The following is a 20,056-nucleotide window of genomic DNA, read 5'->3' as shown; positions in this document are numbered from 1 at the left end:
GGAGGACAGCAGATCAGTCTTTAAACAATCTGCTGTTCAAGTCTCTAACTTTATGCTAGTTCAGACAAATATCCAGTATTTGATCACTGCTGCAACAGAGAAATAAAGACACCTCCCAGGTATGAACTGGGTTTCAGAATCTGATAGACCCAGAATCACTTAACACTCCATGCAGGTAATTACAAAACCAGTCCCGTTTTCATTGTTTTTTCACACACCAGTTCCTTATTATAAACGTGCAAAGTAAGTCTGGATGTTTTTACAGTGCTTAGACTCATCTATTATGGAAATCTGAACACTTTAGGGGAAACTTCCATACACTCTTCATGTCCTTGATCCATTTATGTCCCATAGATGTTTTTGTTGCACTCATGTTTTCTTAACTATATGTATTAATACCAGCTCAAAGTCAGAAACCTCTCTAAGAGGTAAGCATAGAAGCATGCCTGTAGCAACATCTTGCCTTGTATTCATATTGTTTAACAGGCCCCCAAGGCTTTTTATAAAGTCCAGAAGATGCAGACATTTATATAAACATGTTAATAAACAGGCCACATTATTAGTTTTTCCTAGGTTCTTCACTTAAGCACATCTCACTAAATCACAAATATAAACAGTGACTTTTATTACCTAAACAGTTCATTAAAGAATTTAAGATCAGGAAATGGAATAACAAAATTGATTTTATGATGTATCTATTACAGAAAAAAAACCCAAGCCAAAAAAATACCAAGAATTTTAAGCAATTTTACAGTAAAAATCTCACAATTTTTGGTAATTGAGGTTGCTATAGTTTATCAGCTTGGTTGGCTCACTGCTTTCAGTATATGAGCTTCCACTAACCTGATTTCATAAAAATCTATGAAAGACTATAATCACTTGAGCTTTCAAACAAATAACATGTTTCCCAGCACACAGGCCACAGAACAAGCCTCCCTGTTTGTCAAAACAGAAAAAAAGACACAGAACAGTGCCAGAAAGATTCAGTTTCGGCATTTTGCAGACATTCAGTTTTTTCCAAAATATGTAGCTACTATAATGAAAACAAGAAAAAAAACAAAACCAAGACAAACAACAGAACAGTAACAACAAAAAAAGTAGTGGTGATAATGTATATGCTAAGCATTTACACAATGGCAAAGTAACTGAGGTGACAGCAGTGGAAAATTTACTGTAGCACCATCTAGGAAGGCTTTATTTGACATAATTCTTTATCTGGAACTTCTCATTAGAAGTTATAACATTCTTACATCTATATGTAGATGAAGAAACAATGACTCTTGCTGCTATGGAGCAATTGCTGTAAGGAGGCTGCTGGTGAGCTCTCACAATCCTCTGCAGAGCTAGGAATGTATTAGGAAGTATGATAAACACTCCCAGGATGTTAATAAGGAATTAGAGAGATGCACTGATTGTGCATCCAGACCCTGAAAGCTTCTTTATTTGAGCTTAGTAAGAATAGATGATGGTCAATTCAGTGGGGTTTTCTAATCTGTTTTATTCCTTTTTAGAACTTAATCGTGGGAATTCTTTCTGTATAGCTCTTAAGTGCAACAAGACTTCAGCCAGTTAATCAGAAGTGCTACATATATTGCTGTTCTCACTGGCTCCACAGCTTTGGTGCAAGTGTTTCAGTAAGTGGGGATGACACCATCAGAACGTATCCCACCCACATGGATCATCTATAATGGCCTACTTCCAGCCAGTGCTCCCTGAAATAAGGGTATGGGTCAGTACTCAAATATATACCCAAAAGAACTACAGAAAACTACAAAAACTACAGAGCTTGTGAATTCAACTACAGTCAATCAATATCTTTAAAGAACCCCACCCCGAAACACAAATAAACCACCCCCGAAACAACATAAAATCCCCAAACCACAAATAAACCCAACCTAAAACCCACACACACCAAAAAGACTGTCCTCCCACATAACTAATAGCAATATTTTCAAATGTTTAAATAAAAATTTAAAAACTTAGGTCTGGAAAGATTGCACATTGTTCATACACAGACTGTAGGCACATTAGCAGTCCAAGCTCTTCAGACACTATTATTTTGCATGTGTTCTACAATGCATCAAAAGGCTTCTCACTGCATTTGTTCCTTGCAAATATAAACCAAACTAAATGTGCATCAGTCCAAAGGGTATTTGGAGCCACAGACCACAAAAGGCTTTGATAGTTCTACTCTGTGCAAAGTAACAGTAAAAAACCTCAATAAATACTGCACCAAATGAAGAAACCAGGACTACTCTACCTACAGGTTCAGGTACTTGAAGGATCATGGAATGAAACACAAAAATCTCATCCAAGTCCAGTTTGGGCTTGTCTTTGCTGCCACACATGTGCTGCTGCTATGGAAGTCCAGTTCCTCCAAGCAAGTCACTGGTTTTGCCATCAGAGTCACAGACCCTGCTGGCTCAGAGCATTCTGCAGGAGCCAGCTAAAGTCTTAATGCTGAAGTAAATTCAGTAACACTTACCTATTTGTACTTGCTCTGGCTGGCTCAATGAAACAAATGCTGATGTATCATCAATCCATGAAACCTGAATGTTACCTAGAAAAAGCAGAAGAAATTACTATGACTATTTTTATTTTAGATTCAGTCACAGATTTTTATCTGATGTGCCATGACATAAAAGAGCCAACTAAGAGTAACTTGCACCTCAGGCTTTTGTCCACAGGTGTGTAGTTCACACCCAGTTGCACAAGGGCCTGGAACTGTTCAGAAAATTAGAGTTGCACATGCATCCTGTACACCCTCAGACCCTCCCATCCTCCCTTCATAGCTTCTATATAATTCTATTAAATAAATTGAAGGAATTTTCTGGGAATTTCAGCCCTTTACTCAAATAAATAACAGCTCTTTGAGTGATGATAAATTCCAGTCAAGCAGCTGGTAGTAGGTAGAAGATTGATCACATCAATGAAGAACTCCAGTATTGGGACACTAAATCTTCAAACCCTGGTTTGTTTGAATCCCACTATACATCATTTCCTGGATGTGAAATAACAACTTAATTTGAGTCAATATGAGGACAAATGCACAAAATCATGGACCTCATTTGGAAACTGTTACAATGGAACAGTGACTGGAAATAAGTTCCTCTATTCATCAAGCGTTAGTGCATTTTCTATGTGAATGGCTTAAAATGTCACATTAGCACTAAAAGAGCTCATAATCAAGCAAAAGCAGAGGAAAGGATTCCCATTCCAGACACAAGGTCTGAAATCCATTTACATCTCCTGTCCTTATCTAAGTGCTTTACTGTTAGTACAATTCACATATTGAAAATTGGTGCCATTTTTTTCACGTAGACTAGAAAATCAAGTTATATATAATGTTACACCACCATTTAACCTTCAGACATTACAAGGTTAAAAACAATGATGCAAAAGGGCTTAAAATATATTTATTCTCTGTTGTTTAATCTATTGAAATCTAATTTAGTCTACAGGTTACAAGGTTATAGAAGTCTCTTCTGAAATCCAGCCAGATTATAAACAGATTTTCTAATTATAAGAAAATAAAAGCCTAGATAGATTTCGTTCACATGCTATATATTTGAGTAGCCAGCTATTTAGGAGTTTAAGTTATAACCATTTTGATCATTGCCAAAACCATAATTAATTCAGTATGGTTTCTGACATCTCCCTGTACTGAAGGGCTAAGGCTGATATCAAGATGAGCCTACGCCATGAAGTTAGAATTTCTTTAAACATTTTTTAGGGCACATAAATTCAATTTTTAATAGTTCTGTCTCTGAAGAACATAGAACTTTGCTGCCTATGGGTAAGGGTCTTTACTGTAGGGAGAACATCCTTTTGGCAGGACACTAACATTTCACAACACAAGGAAAGCCCGATCTGACTTAGGATTGCAGCTCAAAACTGTAGTGCATTTGGCAGGACCCTGACACTGAGCTTCCCTTACAGGACAGAAATTACTGTACAAATTCATATTGCTCCACATGCATTGACAAATCATTGCTCCAAAATTCTTCATTTATCAAGTTCTCCATTTTTGTATTACTAAGCACAAAATTTTCTAAACAATTATATGAGACATCTGAGACCATATTCTGTTATAACTCTGGAACACAGAAGTGCTGTTCAGATTGTGTCCCTTTCCTATATATACAGTTAATCAATTTCGATCTACCTGAGTGGACTGAAAAAGATCAGAAAGAAAAACTCTCCTGAATATCTTGCAATTGTGCTCTCAGTGAAAAATAAGAAAGAGCATCAGTGATAGACAAAAAAAAACTCCTAAAGGAATTCAGCTACTATTCAATTGGACTTAAGTGTCCATATTTTCACTAAGTACCAAATAAAAATAAATTAATAAAAATCCAACCTATTGGTGGCACATAATTCCAGTATCAGATCCTTATTCATTGTCGCAGAAAGGCTGCTGCTCTCTATATGACCCCTGACTTTGTATTTTTGGCTAATAGAGGGTTTCAATGCCTGCCAACATATGGTGCCTTTATACTCATACTTACACATTTTAAATACAGAATTTAAAGAAAGTCAAACATTAAATAGCAGACACTGAGTTACAATCTGAACTGAACCACAACAAATGCTCTTATGCAACTCTCCATGCTTAAGAGATGCTCTCTTCAGACTACGCCATAATTCATCATTATTAAGAAGTAAGAATTTAGGAGAGATAAAATTAGTAAATTAAATCATTCGGCAATGCTGCTAAGCACTCAGTAAATATTGTGCATTTCAAAAGTATGGTGAAATGCAAATAAAGATCTGGAAAGCAAATGTATCTGTACCTGCAGTACAATATTTAGCAATCACTAGAGCCCCGTGCCAGCTCACTGCAAGGCCAGTCCAGTTAAGCCATGGACAGCAATGTAATGGAATACCAGCTCTAGAGAAATAAACCAGGAAATTTCTCTCTCTGCACTTCCAGAATACATCAAGAGTCTTCAATACTTTGAAGAATGCCACTGGCAGACTATGACATGAAAGTGCAAGTAACATATATTTCTTCTATAAATAAATACGAATATTCTCTATGTATCAACTCAAACATGCAAACAAGATTAAATCCACAGAATAAAATTATACTGATGGATTACATCACTGAAGCATTTTCCTTTTTATACTCAGTTCTAATACATTTCCTACAAGGCTTTTACTGGTAATTAAGCAGTAGCTTTTGTAACACTTTGATAATATGAGTTTCAATTAAAAGCCCAAAGACATTCATTTAAGTAGAAGTGAAGGCTATACATTAAAGCTGTATTCTAGCAAATCATATTTTAATTACTTCATATTTCACATCAGCATGACCAAATAAACAACACCAATTTAAGATTCTAAAGTGTTCTAAGAGACTGCATAGTGCTGCAAGTACTTGTACAGTGAAACTACATTCACCCCTGAGACTATAAAAACATCTTGCATGAACAGGTGTCCATCTGGTATGCAGGCAGTCCTGAAGGATTTCAGAATCATGAACACCCCTTCTAGAGTAGCAAAAGTAAACCAGTTCCAAGTGTGACACTGCAGCCATTTCAGCTGTTTCATTGCTTTCATTAGAAGCTTCATGGAAGATTAAAACTTTGCCTCAATTAATTCTAAAATAATTTTTCTGTAAAATTCGATTAATACTGCTTGATTTTAAAACACTTTTTTTAAACTGATGTAATATATTAGGATACTTCATGTCTCTTACTGCCTTTTTTTTTTTTTTTTTTTGCTTTTGGCAAATCACTGAACCTCATGCTGCTCCACTCTGCCCCTGACCACCTACAACTGGAAAAGCATGGGTACCTTCTGTATTCCAGAATTTTGGAAGGAATAATCTGCAGTTTGTTTTGAGACGCCATGGCAATTAGACCTAAACAACAATACTGATAAATTATCGAACCCGGGGTTTGTAAATCGAAGTATGAAAACGTTCGTCGCTAAAATCCGGAAAGTGCGAGAATTGACAATTCCCGACCCGAGCATTCAGCGGTGGGTAGGTGCGCCCCCTGGCGGCGGTGCGCGTCCCCTGACACGGGGAAAGCTGCGGAGCTGAGCGGTTGAAAACCCATGGAAATTCAGTCCAAACGGTGTTCTCATCCCGGAACGGCAGCTCCGGGAGAATTCCCGTCATTTCTACATTCTCACATTCTACATTTCCCAGTCGGGACTGTTAAATTCTATCTACTACACTGGCCCCTGCTGCAGTGAAGATGAAATGGTCAGAAAGAACTGAGGGAGTTTTATACAGGTCCAGAGAACGTGCACGTAGTACAAAGCCACAAGAGTAAGGAGCAGAAGACCACCATCAATTAGTTCAGCTCCCCAAGTCCCTACATTTTATACTTCTACTTAGTAGAGCAACACCACAGCTACTGGTCCTCAGTTATGAAATACCCTTTTTGCTGTTTCTTCTGGCTTGGGTGCTGTTCAGAGTCTTGAAAAATTGGTTATTTTCAAGCTTGCTTGCGTGCCTAGACTCACACATCCTGGAGTTTGGTTTTATGCAGACTGCAGGATGAACCTTGTTCCTAAAGCCTCGCTCTGCCTCACACCAATCCCCATTTCTTTTACCCACCTATATAAACTCTTACCTCCTTTCAGGAGAGGCTGTAAATAAAAGGATAAAAGATCCACAATATATTCAAAAAGCACCACACAGAGATTTCTAAAGAGCAGTTAATAAGAACAACAATTTTCAACACATCACTACAAAGTCCACACCATTAAAAAATTACAAAAAGAGATTCATCATTACATACACCAGGAGTAAGTCTGCACCCACAGACTAAAAATAACAAAACAAACCAGAAGTACTTGTCAATAATAACAACAACAAAAAAGAAAGACTATATCACTCACCAAAGGCACTAAAAAGCTGGTATAGATCACTAGTCTTCCACTCTTTGGGAAAAGTAACATGAAGAACATTATCTCGTTTTGGCTGCACTACAAAACAAAAATGCTTTTGTTAAAGTCACTCCTAGTATCTTTAGAATATCCTAGAACAGTCATCTAACACGGTCATGTAGCTTTTTTTTTCCAGTTTCCTTTTTAAATAAGAAAACGGGCCAAGATTTATGCAACTAGATAAGGCACAGCAAGAACGTGCCTGCACTTAGGCATGAAAGACATACTAAATCCTACTAACTCATCTGTATAAGAATTGAAACAGCATTTCCTGCAGTGGGGAAATGCCCACAAAACTAGTCCTTCCCATCCCTTGCACCAAACCAAGTTCAAGGACAGAAGAAAAAAAAAAAAAATCAACAGCCTCTTCATGCTCCACCTTTAAAAAATTCTTAGCAATGATTCAATTTTGCCATTTTTCTGTCAATAAAAAACTTCCTGTGAAACAATGTTCAACTCAGTTTTCATGTAATATTAGGTACAAGCTAGAATATACACACTGACTTTTTATTACTACTACAAAAACTTATTACTCAAAACTACACCAAGAAAAAAAGACAGCTTATCAAGGCCAACATCTAAAGAAATGCAGAAGTCTTTAGGGTATATTGAAAGTCATTTTAAGCTTTGTCAACTTGAGAGAGAGAATCCAAATCAAACTGCTGGAAGAGGTAAGAGTACAGCAGAAATTATCACATTATTATTATTATATATCTTACACACTTCTAACTGAAGTTCCTTTCACTAGAGAGGTGAGCTTTTATAACCTGTGAATTCCTATCACATTTTAAAAAGAAACAAGTGGAACACTGTATTTTCAGGGGCAAAGATACTGAAATATTTTACATTTTCCTACAAAACTATTTGTAGATCATTAATTAAGCCTCTCCCCAGGTATCTGCAGAGATCTATCTTGTAATGTATGACACATGGCTAAATCTTACATGGTGTTTTACATTGGACAACAGAGGCTGAACCATTAAAGTCGAGTCCTCCACTTCGCAATGTAGTGCTCCAGTTTCTTCAAGGTAACTCAAGGGTTAACTACACACAGCTTGAAGTGATCAGATTTTAATCTGACCACCTGGTAACACTCTCAGGAAAGCTGCTCTCTTTTAGTATAGCAACATAGGGACTGCTTTTCATTTTAGTGAATGAACTAGTGACTTACCCTCCTGAATTTTTTTGTAATACAAACTTTTCTAGTTTCTGATCTTCTTAGCTTTCAGCATTAAAACTGGAGAGCTTTCCAAGACGTATCTCATTCATAGAGCAGGTGTCCAAAATCAGACCATCAACCACTTGTTATTGCTAAATATTTTAATCTGTTTCACCTAAACAAGTGGGTTAGCCTGAGCTGACCATAAACTCCCTAGTAATAAATTACAGGTGTACATGAGCATTGAGAGCTCAGGCAGGCTGGACAGAGACACAAGTAATTAAGGAAAGCAATCCCTTCATGAGCACAAGTGAAATCCTGTTCCCTAAATCTGCTACTTAAACAGAAAGGACACAAAATTTTTTAAAGACGAAAACTCAATTTTTTTGCACTATGCAATTCAAAAACCAAAACCCCGTAAGCAACAGATCAGTTCGTTGCTGCACAGTTTACTAAACAGAGAGCAACTCGAAGTTTAATTATTTGTAATCCAGTAGTAAAAAATCACAGCATGAACAACTCCAGTTTCAGATATTATAGCCTTTTTATAGTGATTAAAGAAACTATTCCTAACCTTTCTGTATCTGTTCACTCCTAAATTCACTGTGAATCTGCTGCTAAAATCTCTAACTTCTACCTTGGGTGAAAACTATTTGATTCCTTTTCTGCTTTGCAGTCATTTTGTGCAGCAACTTCATTCTTTTAAATGAGTTTCTAACACACAGTAACAAAAGAAGATGATGAAATTCACATATTCAATACTATTTAACTTAGCGTATGTTATTGAAATCCATTATTTCAGGAAAAATTGCACAAACCTGCTATTTCACTACCTGACAAACAGAAACACACAACTTACAACAGTCACCCAGTGAGCTGTGCCTCATCTCTTTTTTAAAAATACAGACTCCAAGTGCACCTCCCACAGAAACATGGCTGTACTCTTTAGGTGGCTTTGCTTCTCTGCAAAACAGTCCCCCGCAGACAACCACCAGACAGCTTCCTCAACCTACAGTAGTGTTTACGTCTCAGAATAGCAACAGAAGTGTCTAAAACAGCCAGCCCAACATGCCACCCCCTACAAGTGCTTTCTGTTTCGAGGTTTAGAAAGCCTCCCTGGCTCAGGTTCTCCCGTAACATCTGCATCAGTCTGTTCTACAGGAGTGGCTTTCAGATAAAAGAGACAGACTTTCAGAGGCAGACTCTTTTTTGGCAACCCTTCTTGGCAAAGTATCAAAACAATCCTGTAAGTTGGCCAGCAAGTGGAAGTAGCATCTTTACAAATTAGTAGCTTTGGCATTCTCTCAATGACCCAAAGTATTTACCCATTCTTCCACTCAGTATCCAACAGTTGGGGAAGGAAGATGCAATGTAATTAGATTACCATTCCAACAGAGCCAGAGCTCAGTGATCTGACCACCTAACTGAATTTAAAATTAAATATATGCCCTTACAGCATGTATTTTTCTCTCCAACAGTTACTTCCATCTCTCTAGAACTGCATTCTGTTACTATTACACTGGCATCTAATAGAGTCACACTCCTTTCTGAGCTTTCTGATGCAAAGAGTGGAAAATGTATCCACATCAGTATTGCTTCCAAATGGGTATAATTTTCAAGACATTGTGTATCTGACTCCTCAATATAAAATGAAGCTTTTATCTAATCAAGGACCAGACTGATCTCCAGGACCCCACATTCTGCTAAGTCAAGGCATCAGTGGGAACACTCATGCAAAGCTTTCCCCCTCATCATGAAACATCCCATAATAGTAAGGACATTCAGATTAGTAAAATCTGTTTGCATTTAAATGTATTATTATAAACTAATTACAGCTCCAGGTTTGTAAACTGAAATAACCTGAAATGTAAAAATGTTTTAAAGTAACATTTTTCCATTATCATAATCCCATGTGGCAAAAGAATTCTGATGTTTAGGTTGAAGTCAAGGAGAGGTACTGCTGCACATCACTTGAGAAACAAAGTGGCCACAAGATTTTCAGAACCATTTTCTATTCACTAGTTTGCCTCCTGTATTTACTGCTGGGGTGAGGGGACAGTGTTAAGATCCCACTTTTTATGTGATACGGTACATAAGAATAGTAACCCAAATAACAATAAAGCTGCTAATTTCAAACTCATTTAGTAACAACTTAATTTGTTCTCATCAACCTCCTTTATAATGCAGATTCTCTGATCAAAGTTGAAGCATTTCTGGGTTTACTGTTTTGTTAAAGAAAAAAAAACGAGCAGACACATTGAAATCATTTCACAAGTAGCTAATAGCCTAAATACAGCTAATAGATATGCTGATATCCATTCTTTAGATACACATAATTCATCTTTGCACTTCCTCCTCCAGGAAGTTTGTCAGAATGGCACTAAGTTTACAATGAAAGAAGCTACTTACAGTCTGGTCCTTCCAAATTGAGATACGGTATGTCCATTACTCTCATAAGAAATAGCCTAGAAGCAAAACGGAAAAGAACCATCAGCAAATTTCTGCCTGAAGACCTTTTCCTTTTAACAGTTTGTTCACGTTTCTTCTGAAGAAGCAGAATTAACCATCCCAAACTTATCTTAAGCTATGTTAAACAAACAGACCCTCTAAGTCCGATCTCTTAGCTAAGAACCAGATTCAAAAAGTTACTTGGCATCATGCCAGCAATTCTACGTATTCAAGAAAACAAGGACAAAAAAGGCCTCAATTGTTACTGCTGAAAACAATAAAGACAAGTGGGAAAGGAACATTAATAAGTGGCAGCTCTGTGCAGTAAGAGACCCTTGCACAGTGGATAGTGCAAAAGCTGCCATCATTCTAAATTCACATAAACCTCTCCATTTTCTGAGCACTTCATCATGCTTTAGACAGAATGGATCTTAAAACCCTAAAACTGCAAAAGCCATCTTGACTTCTCTGGAGATAACTGGAATGAGTCCTTTCCTCTTTAACACATACCTGAAGAGTTTCTCAAAACATTCAAGAAATGCTTTCAATAAAAGCTATTATTCAGCTCTGAAAACTATTTCCTTCCAAAATAAGATGAACAGCTTAAAATCCTGTCATAGGTACAGGTGTCGCATTGATGTCACAAAACATTTGCTGTGCATAGTGTTCACTGGAAGGCTAAAATAAGTAATGTTTTCCATCATAACTTTAAAAAGCTTCTAAAATGCTTATCAGATTACAGTTACAGCATTCAACTAAATACTAACTGATGTAAACAACTGATAAAAACATTTTAAGTGTACAGACTGATCTGTAGTTCTCTAGAGAATCTTTGTATCATACTCCACTCACTAGCAGTTTCTAAGAGTTTGAATATCATGCCCTTTCAGTGATTTTTATCACTGAAAAGTCTTCTGGAATGCAGTTGTTAACTTGGCTTTGCTATAAATAGGAGAAAGAAAAAAACCCCAAACAGAGGTAAAATGTACTGCAAGGCAGGTTCACGTGTGAGCCACAGGGTGTGAGAACTGGCACCAGTTGTGCCAAAACTGTCCCACCTCAGTTATCTTCAGAGTCTCAGGGAAGATACAGTATAACATGCACTGCATCCTCCTGAGCACTGCAGCACCTAAAAGGATCTTTATCAATAAAAATTACAAACATCTGCATCAATTACTTCAGAAACTTCACCCATTCCAGCACAGCACTGAGTAATGAAGACATTCTACAAAGAAGCCAGAGGTTTTTTTTATGTTTAACTTTAGGTGCCCCACTTCTGTAGACTTGGCTTCATCGTAGCTGTCTGTCTAAACTGGACAGGAGTGGCACCTTGGGAACAAAATTGGCTTTAAACACAGCTCCCACAAGGAAACCAAGGAAGGTATCCTTACTCTGACGTACCCAAGAGAGCCAGGGTAATTGCAACAGCACTGTTGGCTCAAAAATGAAACAAAAAATCCACCCAGAAAACAAGGAGGCACAGTGATCACACCACAAGGATATCTTTTGTGGAATTAAAGGAAGGGGGAAAACAAAGAGGGAGCATGGGACACATCCTCTGAGGAACAATAGAAGGGATGTGACTACATTCCACCTCTGGTGGAAGACATCAGGCAGGATCACAACACCATAGCAGTGCACCCAGCTGGGCAGAAAAGAACTGGGATCTGTGCTCTGCCAGCAAGATGGACTGCAGACTGCCAGAAGACACTCAGTTTGATTTATTACCTATGATCTGTGCTCACATCTTCATCTGAAATGTCAGTGTCACTGTTAGTAAGAGACACAGCCTTCTTCAGACCCCAGTGCAGGTGATAAGCACAGCCTAAATAGGCTAAATACAGTTTTCCTACCAGTCAGTAAAAGCAGTTTAGTCTTTGCTGGATAGAGGATGTCATCATCCACGCAGGACACCAAAACTGGGAGGTTTTATTAAAAAAAAAAAAAAAAAAAAAAAAAAAAAAAAAAAGGCGGGTTTGTTTTAAGCTGAGCTATCTGAACAAACATTTGCCAAGTTCTTGAAACCTACTACTTTTTAAAGCACTCCAACAACTAGTTTAAGTTTTGTAGGTAGCAGTTTTCATAAAAATAAAAATGACATCTACCAAAAACACAACAAAAACTTCTGAGGAGAACACTAGTTAAGCTTCCCTCCCAGAGGTTTTATCATATTCAGGAAAGCAATATAGTGGCCAACCCCAAGAACAGACTTATGCCAAAAAAATACATATACCTGAAATTAATTAAGATCAGTTTTTCATTCCCTGAGACAAATCCTCCATTTATTTGTTTGGCAAAACAACTATGTCACTAAACAGCACACATACACACAAACACACATACTCCCTGTCGTCTAAATACCGATTTTAGTATTAATTGCACTTTAGGTGTGTTACAGAAGTAACTGCATCTTGTAGCACTAACTTACACCACGTGGATTATGAACACTGAATTCCAACATAATGCATAATTAAGTATCCATAACTATGGTTCTAAGATTCCTCATCTACCTGTAGAACATTTAAATTAATAAGACTTCTCTGTATGACAGCATGAACTCGGTATTAAATTAGCTAGATTCATGAGGTTGTGAGTTAATGTGAAAATCAATGTCATAGTTACATTTCTTTAAAAGGTAAGCAGACCAAGCTAAAAAAAATGTTATCTCCTACACTGTTTCACACTGATCACACAGTCAGAGGACAGAGACCCATTTCTCAATATGAACTATGAGGTATTTTGAGGAAGCTACTTGAAAGACAATTATTTCTGTGGCGAGTCAAGTAAAATGAGGAGAGTAACGTTATCATTGTGCCATTCCCAGCAGTGCATAAATAGTCTCAAGGAGTCAACAGTGTTCCTCTGCACTGAGCTAGGATGAAAGTTTTCACAGCTGTGTGGTGAACTGTGTAGAGAAACTGATCCAGCTGAAAAAAGAACAGGCATTTTTTTAAAGCCAGCTCAGTTTACCAGTCCAGGTCAGTGACTACTTCAGCCACATGTGGCTGCAAGCACAACAACAGCAACTATTTACTCCAACACCGTGAGTGCAAAGCTATTGGTCAAACTGCACAAAAGCACACCAATCTCCTTTTGCAGTAATTTTGCAAAGAAAATTAAATATAGAAGAGCTGAGGGATTTGCAATGCGTGCCAGAGAACATAGCTCCCTATGAGAAATTTTCTACAAGTATAGCACAAATCCAAGTGATTTGCATGGATTTTGGTTTCTGATATCCATTGTATAAAAAAAACATTTCTAAGCTAATTTATATTTCTACAGACCATGATGCTATTCAGCTCAATAAAACATGGTGTTCTCATTTCTCTACACCTCTTCCACCCCCTGCCTCCAGCTACATCAAAAGAATAAACAGCATTCAACACAAAGAGATACAAAAGAACATTGTCATTAAAAGTTTGTGAGGAGCTTGTGGGTGAAGGCAGGAAGATACAAAAGAAAAGAGCTGTTGCCCTAAACCAGTCAAAAAATTTCAAATCAACTCCCAAGTATATGAGATAATAACAGTATCCAAATTATACCCATAAGAGTTTAGATACTGCAATAAAGAGTCCCATCATCTCAACTCATAAATGTTCATTGGGGATTACTCACAGCAGATGAACAGGATTTTTCAAAGATATTGTATATACAATAAAGCATAAAGATTACAGAAATGCATGTCTGGAATTCCTGGCTTATTACTGCATTATGCCTAAAAGAGCCAAACAACCCTAAGGGAATGTCTTCTTTTTAATCAGTTCCACTCTTACAAAAACCCTAAAACTAAAGATTTTACCTATGTTCATCATTAACCTATATGAACATTAACCTACATGCTGGCCATCACTCTTGAACAGGAAGCCAGGAAGTTCCTTAATTTTGCTGACATAATGAAAGACACCAAAATTGCTCTTGGAGAAAGTATTACCCTCATTTGAAAGCTAAGTTCATAAAAATCGAAGCTTGATTTTTTAATGTTAAATTTACTCCCACTAATCACATTAGTGACAAACCCATTCAAATAGGAAACATTTCCAAAATCCTAGCAATGATGTGAAAGTTTAATCACTAAGCTGTACTTAAGTATTAACATCTACTATTCAGAGATCTTGAAATTAAGATTTTATGAGCAACCCAAAGAATCATGGTCTGCTCTAAAGAATATTTTCAAGACTATCTGGATAATAGTTCAAACTGAGAACACTGCTTCTAAATAGCTGCCCTACAATAAACTCCTCTGCTCAGCTTCTTTCAGGAAAAACTTGTGACATAAGGTATAACTTTCATTTGTTTAGCTTACTGTTTGCATGTTGTAGTTTGTGTTTTGCTTGAAGAACATGACTACAGCACAAAGGAAAAGGTTTCCTTGTTCTGACTGCTGCCCACAGGATCAGGTAGAACTTCTGGAGGAAGGAGGAAGATAGTCTTTTTTTCTCCCCAGCAGGAAGAGAGGCTAGTCAGCTAGGGAAAGAGTCTAGATCACAAACTAGAGACGACTAGGTGTAGCAGGAAGCTGGCTGGCAACCCAGAGCACACCTGCCAAAAAGCCCCAGGAGCAACACACTCACCAGGGACCTTTAGGTAACTCTGAACTGCAGAGCCCTGGATGCTCCTACAGGTGCTACAAACACCACGTGCTGCAGACAGAGACCTGGTCTGCAAGGACTGAATGAATGCAGAAAAAGAGTTGTTCATTTAAACACCTCACAGCTCCAACTTCTGACATGCAGTTAAATCTTATTAAAAAAAAGAGTTGTCTTATTCTGGTTTGTTAGTTTGCATTATAGGAGAAAGAAAACTAGCTTGAAAAATACAACCCTTGGCCTGCTCACTGTAAGGAAAAGGTGAGATAGTCTCATGTCTAGGCTCTGACTTAGGTGATGTGGCAGATGGCAGATGTTAGCTAGAAAATGGCAAAGCTTCTAAAATCATGTGGAAGTAAGACATGGCAAGTCTTCCAAGTTTCCATGATTTAAAAATAATATATAGCTTTTCTGAAACAAGAAGCTACAAGTTCTGAATAATGACAGAATGGATAAACATTCTTTTCTTGCAAACAGTAATTTTCAGTTCTTGCTTAAAAAAGAAAAAAAAAAGGCAGCTTTCTCCCTACAGTTTTTTTGTTAACTCTTCCTTTCATTACAGTTAGGCAGTGTTAACTCTGAAGCCAGAACAGACACAGCAGGCTTCCTCTCACTTACTCTCACAACTTTGAAATGTCACTCCTAGAGGAATATTCCATTTCAAGTACACAATTAATTTGAAAAGCTTAAATTTAATGTATTATTGTGACAGTTTTAGAAGTTGCAGTTTGTACTTGTTGCAAATATGCATTTCTAGAAAGAATTTTGGTTATGACTGAAAAATTAACCTGCTCAATTGGCACCTACTAGTTGGTATGTGTGTGTGTTGGTGTTCCTGAAAACAACCTAGTGACAAATCCCATCTCAAAATGAAATTGTACTGATCAGTTCTATCTTCACCTTTGCGCTCAAATCAAGTCACTGTGGGTCCACGTTTAACCTACAGAGTATTTGTAACACCTGCTAAATTATATGGAGTTACTGCCTCACGTCTCAGTGTCAAGAGAATCACATAACTGCTGTCACTATATTGATATGATTTTCAGAACAATGAAAGGTGAAAGCTACTGACCACAATTATTTCCTCATTTGTGTGGGCCATCTGAAGCTAAAATAATTAATTTTGCCAACCCTTCTATTACAGGGTTTGAAAGAATGGAATTTTTCCCGAATTTAAACAGACAGAATAAGCATTAAAACCTTTTTAATTTCAACTCCTTTTCCTTTATGTGACAGATTGCAGCACCTTTAGAAGTTTCCTAAAGTAAAATCTACAGATTAATTATGTAAAGGATCAAATCTGTGCATAAAGGCTTCTAGATTCCTCAAGTCTTACTTCCATTTGTTCAAGGAGTTTGCATGAAGATCCAATTCAAAAGTAAAATACTTCTCATAGTATCATCCCATAAATCATGTATGTACAGTTCTTATGCCATCTTATAATTGGGTTACCTGACAATGTTAATATCAATGCTTTGTGTTATTTGAATTGACATTACCAGAGGGATATTTTAGTTTTTCCAGACTGTTGAGCACACTCAGTTTTCACTATCACTGGTTTCTGAGGCTCCTACAATTGTCATAAAGAACATCTGACCAGTTTTTCTTCAGTTCCACTACTCCCAAAGCTCACTCCAGAAATAATTTTCTAAATTGTAAATATATCCTCAACACTGGCATAAACAAGGCCATTAAAGCAGTCCAGGTACTCTTCTAAGTGTCCTTTCACAGGTCAGCAGAAAGTAAAGAAAAGGTATTTAATTCATAGCCTCTCTCCAGCATTACCAGCATGAACCAGAAAGCCAATAAAACCTCAGTTTAAAGAAAAATGCAGTTAGCTATTGATTCCAAGGCTAGAGGTAGATCTGCTAAAGCTGATGCTGTACTTCCCTGTTTTAGCAGGTTTTTTAATACAACAACTACTTACTTGTTAAAAAAAGGTTCAATGAGTTTTGATCTAGCAGACACATGGCTTTTCGGAGGACTGAGGAATGAACCTGATGAATGAAGAATAAATTCAGTATGTAATAAGCAGCTATGGACAGCACCAGGGAGAAGGTTTGGAAAAGACATCGTAAGTACCCAGGAAATTAGCCATGGAAATGAAGCACAGTCCAGTAATGTAAGCATCATATCCTGCTTCATGGAGTTGTTCAGATGCTGTATCATAACTTGGAAATCCTTCTGCACTTTCTGAGGGGAAAAAGACATTTATAAATATATGATCACAGAAGATAAAGGTAGTCCTGTATGCTTACCCACAGGCTTATTTTGTCAGAGCTTAACATCATTTGGGGAAGTTTATACAATTTTCAGACTCTTTGAAATTTCTTAAGCTCTTAAAAAAGCAGTTTTCTTTGGCATTTTTAAATAAGAATAGGTTTGTAAGATGGAAAGTCTTTCCTAGTAAAAAGCCCTTAATCCCCAGACCTACTTAGCCAAATGGAGTATTAATTCTAAAACAATGACAGCGGGATTCCCCATAAAGAGTATCTTTTTTTCTGACTTACTTGCATTTAAGAGAACAGACAGTCTAACTGAAAGCTTCACTATTAACCTGTTTGCCAACCATCTGATTGACCTATGGTCAGATTTTTCAAGGTATTTAAATGAAGATGGAACAAAGTGATTTAAGGATGTCTTTATTGATAAATGCATTTGGTGTTTATGCTCTGCACATTCAGCAATATAAAAAAGTACTACTCATCTTGATTTTTATCAAGCATTGAAACGTTCCCTTTCAACATACTCCACTCTTCAATATCACCCTCCCTTTTCTAAATCAGCAGTTTAAGAAAAATTCCAGAACCTTGAGCTAAGATTGCCCTTCGATTAAATATCCTTGTGATCACCTCAAAGTAAAAAGCCTTTTTCCTATTAAAAGAACTTCAGTAATGTCCAGAACACACACGACTGGTCATTACTGTGTAAGTTTTCTTGGTTTTGTTTGTCCAAGTGCCTCTTGGAGTGCTCTGGCTTTGATCTGAAGACAACCACCAAATGAAAGTTTTAAATGAATTTCAAATTAATCCTCAAAAATCAACCTAAAAAAAATCCATCATTAGAAGGTGATGAAACTGCTGTTCACTGAACGCATCCATTCTTTTATTATCTGGATTCCATTTAAGTTCCAGGTATACTTCTAAATATAGCTGCTCTGTATGTATAGTGCCCTCATTTAAAGTCCCTTCATCAAAACATAAGTATCAGTAGGGGAAAAGTACCAAGAACAAAAATAGTCAAAACACTTTGTTTCCTCTGAAAGAGGAAAACATTTCAGAAATAAGAGCATTTTGATATATCCTTACCAACTTTAGGAGGGCTGAATGGAACCTCTTTTAAACGCTTTTCCAGTTCTGCAAGTGATGTATTATTAATGATCTCCTGCAAGAAAAGCCATCATTAACTGCCAATGCCAAGCACATTTTCCCTGGAAACTGAAATCAAATAAGATCAAATGAGTATTTACTGCTGCCACCTTGTGTTCTCTAAGGATTTACACATAGCCCCATTTCAAACTAATGCACCAGGGGTGTGTCAAGACAAGTTTCAAAGTTAACTTGCCTCACCTGAGTCATGAGCATTTATTAATGCTGCTCAGAATTATTGATAGATTATGCCAAAGTAATATTTCTGTCTGAATCTAGTTTCATGCAGGGCAAGGGCAAGGGAAAAGACAGCATGAACAGCAGGGCAAAATATTCTAAATATTGATCATAATAGTTGAAGGCATTCAAGGTGAGTATTGAAATGTGCTTGTTGACTGGACCTTCTTGCATAGTTTTATAAGTGTAAATTCTGCTGATTTAAAGTAATACAGAGACAGTGAAAGAAGCCTGACAATCAGAAAGTTGCTCCTACACTTCAACTTAGCTGAGTAGCATCAGTGAATCTACTGATGAATTATATGCATAAAATAAAAAGCCACAAAGATGTATTAAAGATTAATCCCTTACTGAAGTTCTTAATCAAATATATGTTGTCAGTCAGTACTACAGAAACATGCAGAATCAACAGCCAGGGAAGGCAAAACATCTCACACAATCTTTCTTAAAGTTGTCTGAGATCTATGAGGACCAGATTTCCTGTGGTTCTCAATCAAGCTTAGCTGTTCACACCCTTCATCAAGTCTGCAGACTAAAAAGTTACCAAGAACTAAGTACAGTGAACAAGCCCAAATGATGCATTAATTTGGCATCCCAAAGCAGCATTTCATAACCATGGCCTAAAAACCCAAGCATCTGCTGTAGAATTGCAAATATCAACACAACTGTAGCAAACATAAAACTTGTAGAGGATTCTTACTTTTCAGAATGCCAAAGCCTCCATTCTTAGAGAGCAGTGTGCATCAAAACCTGACAATACCTACAAGTATATTGTAGTAACACTTCATTATGCAGTGCTCTGGAGTCACAGAGCTATGCACAAAGATAGATGCTGCTTCCTCAGCATGTTTTTTAATTAATTCAAAGGCACATGGGAAAACAAGAGCTTATGAACACTTATCTCAATACTTCTTTAGAGAAATAAAACTCATGCTGTAAGAGATTTTAAGAGAAACCTGTAATTTTTTTTCCTCCTGCTGACTACCCACTGAGTTACTGGCCACAAGAGAACCTCATGATGATAAAGCATTTTTCCAGACAAATCTAAATCAGCACTCACAGTACTCTAAGGTTTTGAGTATACAAGCAACTTCCAGATCCTATTTGTTCATGAACAGCACTTTTTTTATCTCCTGAGGGGACATGCTACTTAACAAGAAGAAAATAATCTACTAATCACATTTTACATAGCAAAAATTCTACATATTTTGGAATCCAAAGCTGCCAAACACAAAAGTCACTAGTAGGAAAAATTTGCATTCTATACATTCTGTAAGTTTAGATAAGGGGTAAAGAAAAATCATTCTTCTAAGCAGCATCACAGAAAACGTTATTAGACGGCTTTCTCTACAAAG

The 20,056-nt window shown here is 37.1% G+C and overlaps 1 protein-coding gene across 6 annotated transcripts in view; it reads right to left on the bottom strand.

Annotated features, from left to right (window-relative positions):
• PARN (poly(A)-specific ribonuclease) overlaps positions 1-20,056 on the bottom strand; it is a 48,165-nt gene that overhangs the window by 15,960 nt on the left and 12,149 nt on the right. For all 6 annotated transcript variants that reach the window (XM_069030337.1, XM_069030333.1, XM_069030334.1 and 3 more), the window contains 6 exons: positions 18,405-18,480; positions 17,179-17,289; positions 17,024-17,093; positions 10,472-10,527; positions 6,856-6,942; positions 2,486-2,560 (listed from right to left, as the gene is read on the bottom strand). In XM_069030337.1, coding sequence (XP_068886438.1) covers positions 2,486-2,560; positions 6,856-6,942; positions 10,472-10,527; positions 17,024-17,093; positions 17,179-17,289; positions 18,405-18,480 — 475 coding nt within the window. The remainder of the gene's footprint in view (positions 1-2,485; positions 2,561-6,855; positions 6,943-10,471; positions 10,528-17,023; positions 17,094-17,178; positions 17,290-18,404; positions 18,481-20,056) is intronic.

Source organism: Aphelocoma coerulescens, chromosome 14 (genome assembly GCF_041296385.1).
Source record: "Aphelocoma coerulescens isolate FSJ_1873_10779 chromosome 14, UR_Acoe_1.0, whole genome shotgun sequence".
Taxonomy (NCBI): domain Eukaryota; kingdom Metazoa; phylum Chordata; class Aves; order Passeriformes; family Corvidae; genus Aphelocoma; species Aphelocoma coerulescens.
The sequence above is the reverse complement of the archived record's forward strand: the minus strand, read 5'-3'. Positions and strand labels throughout refer to the sequence as shown.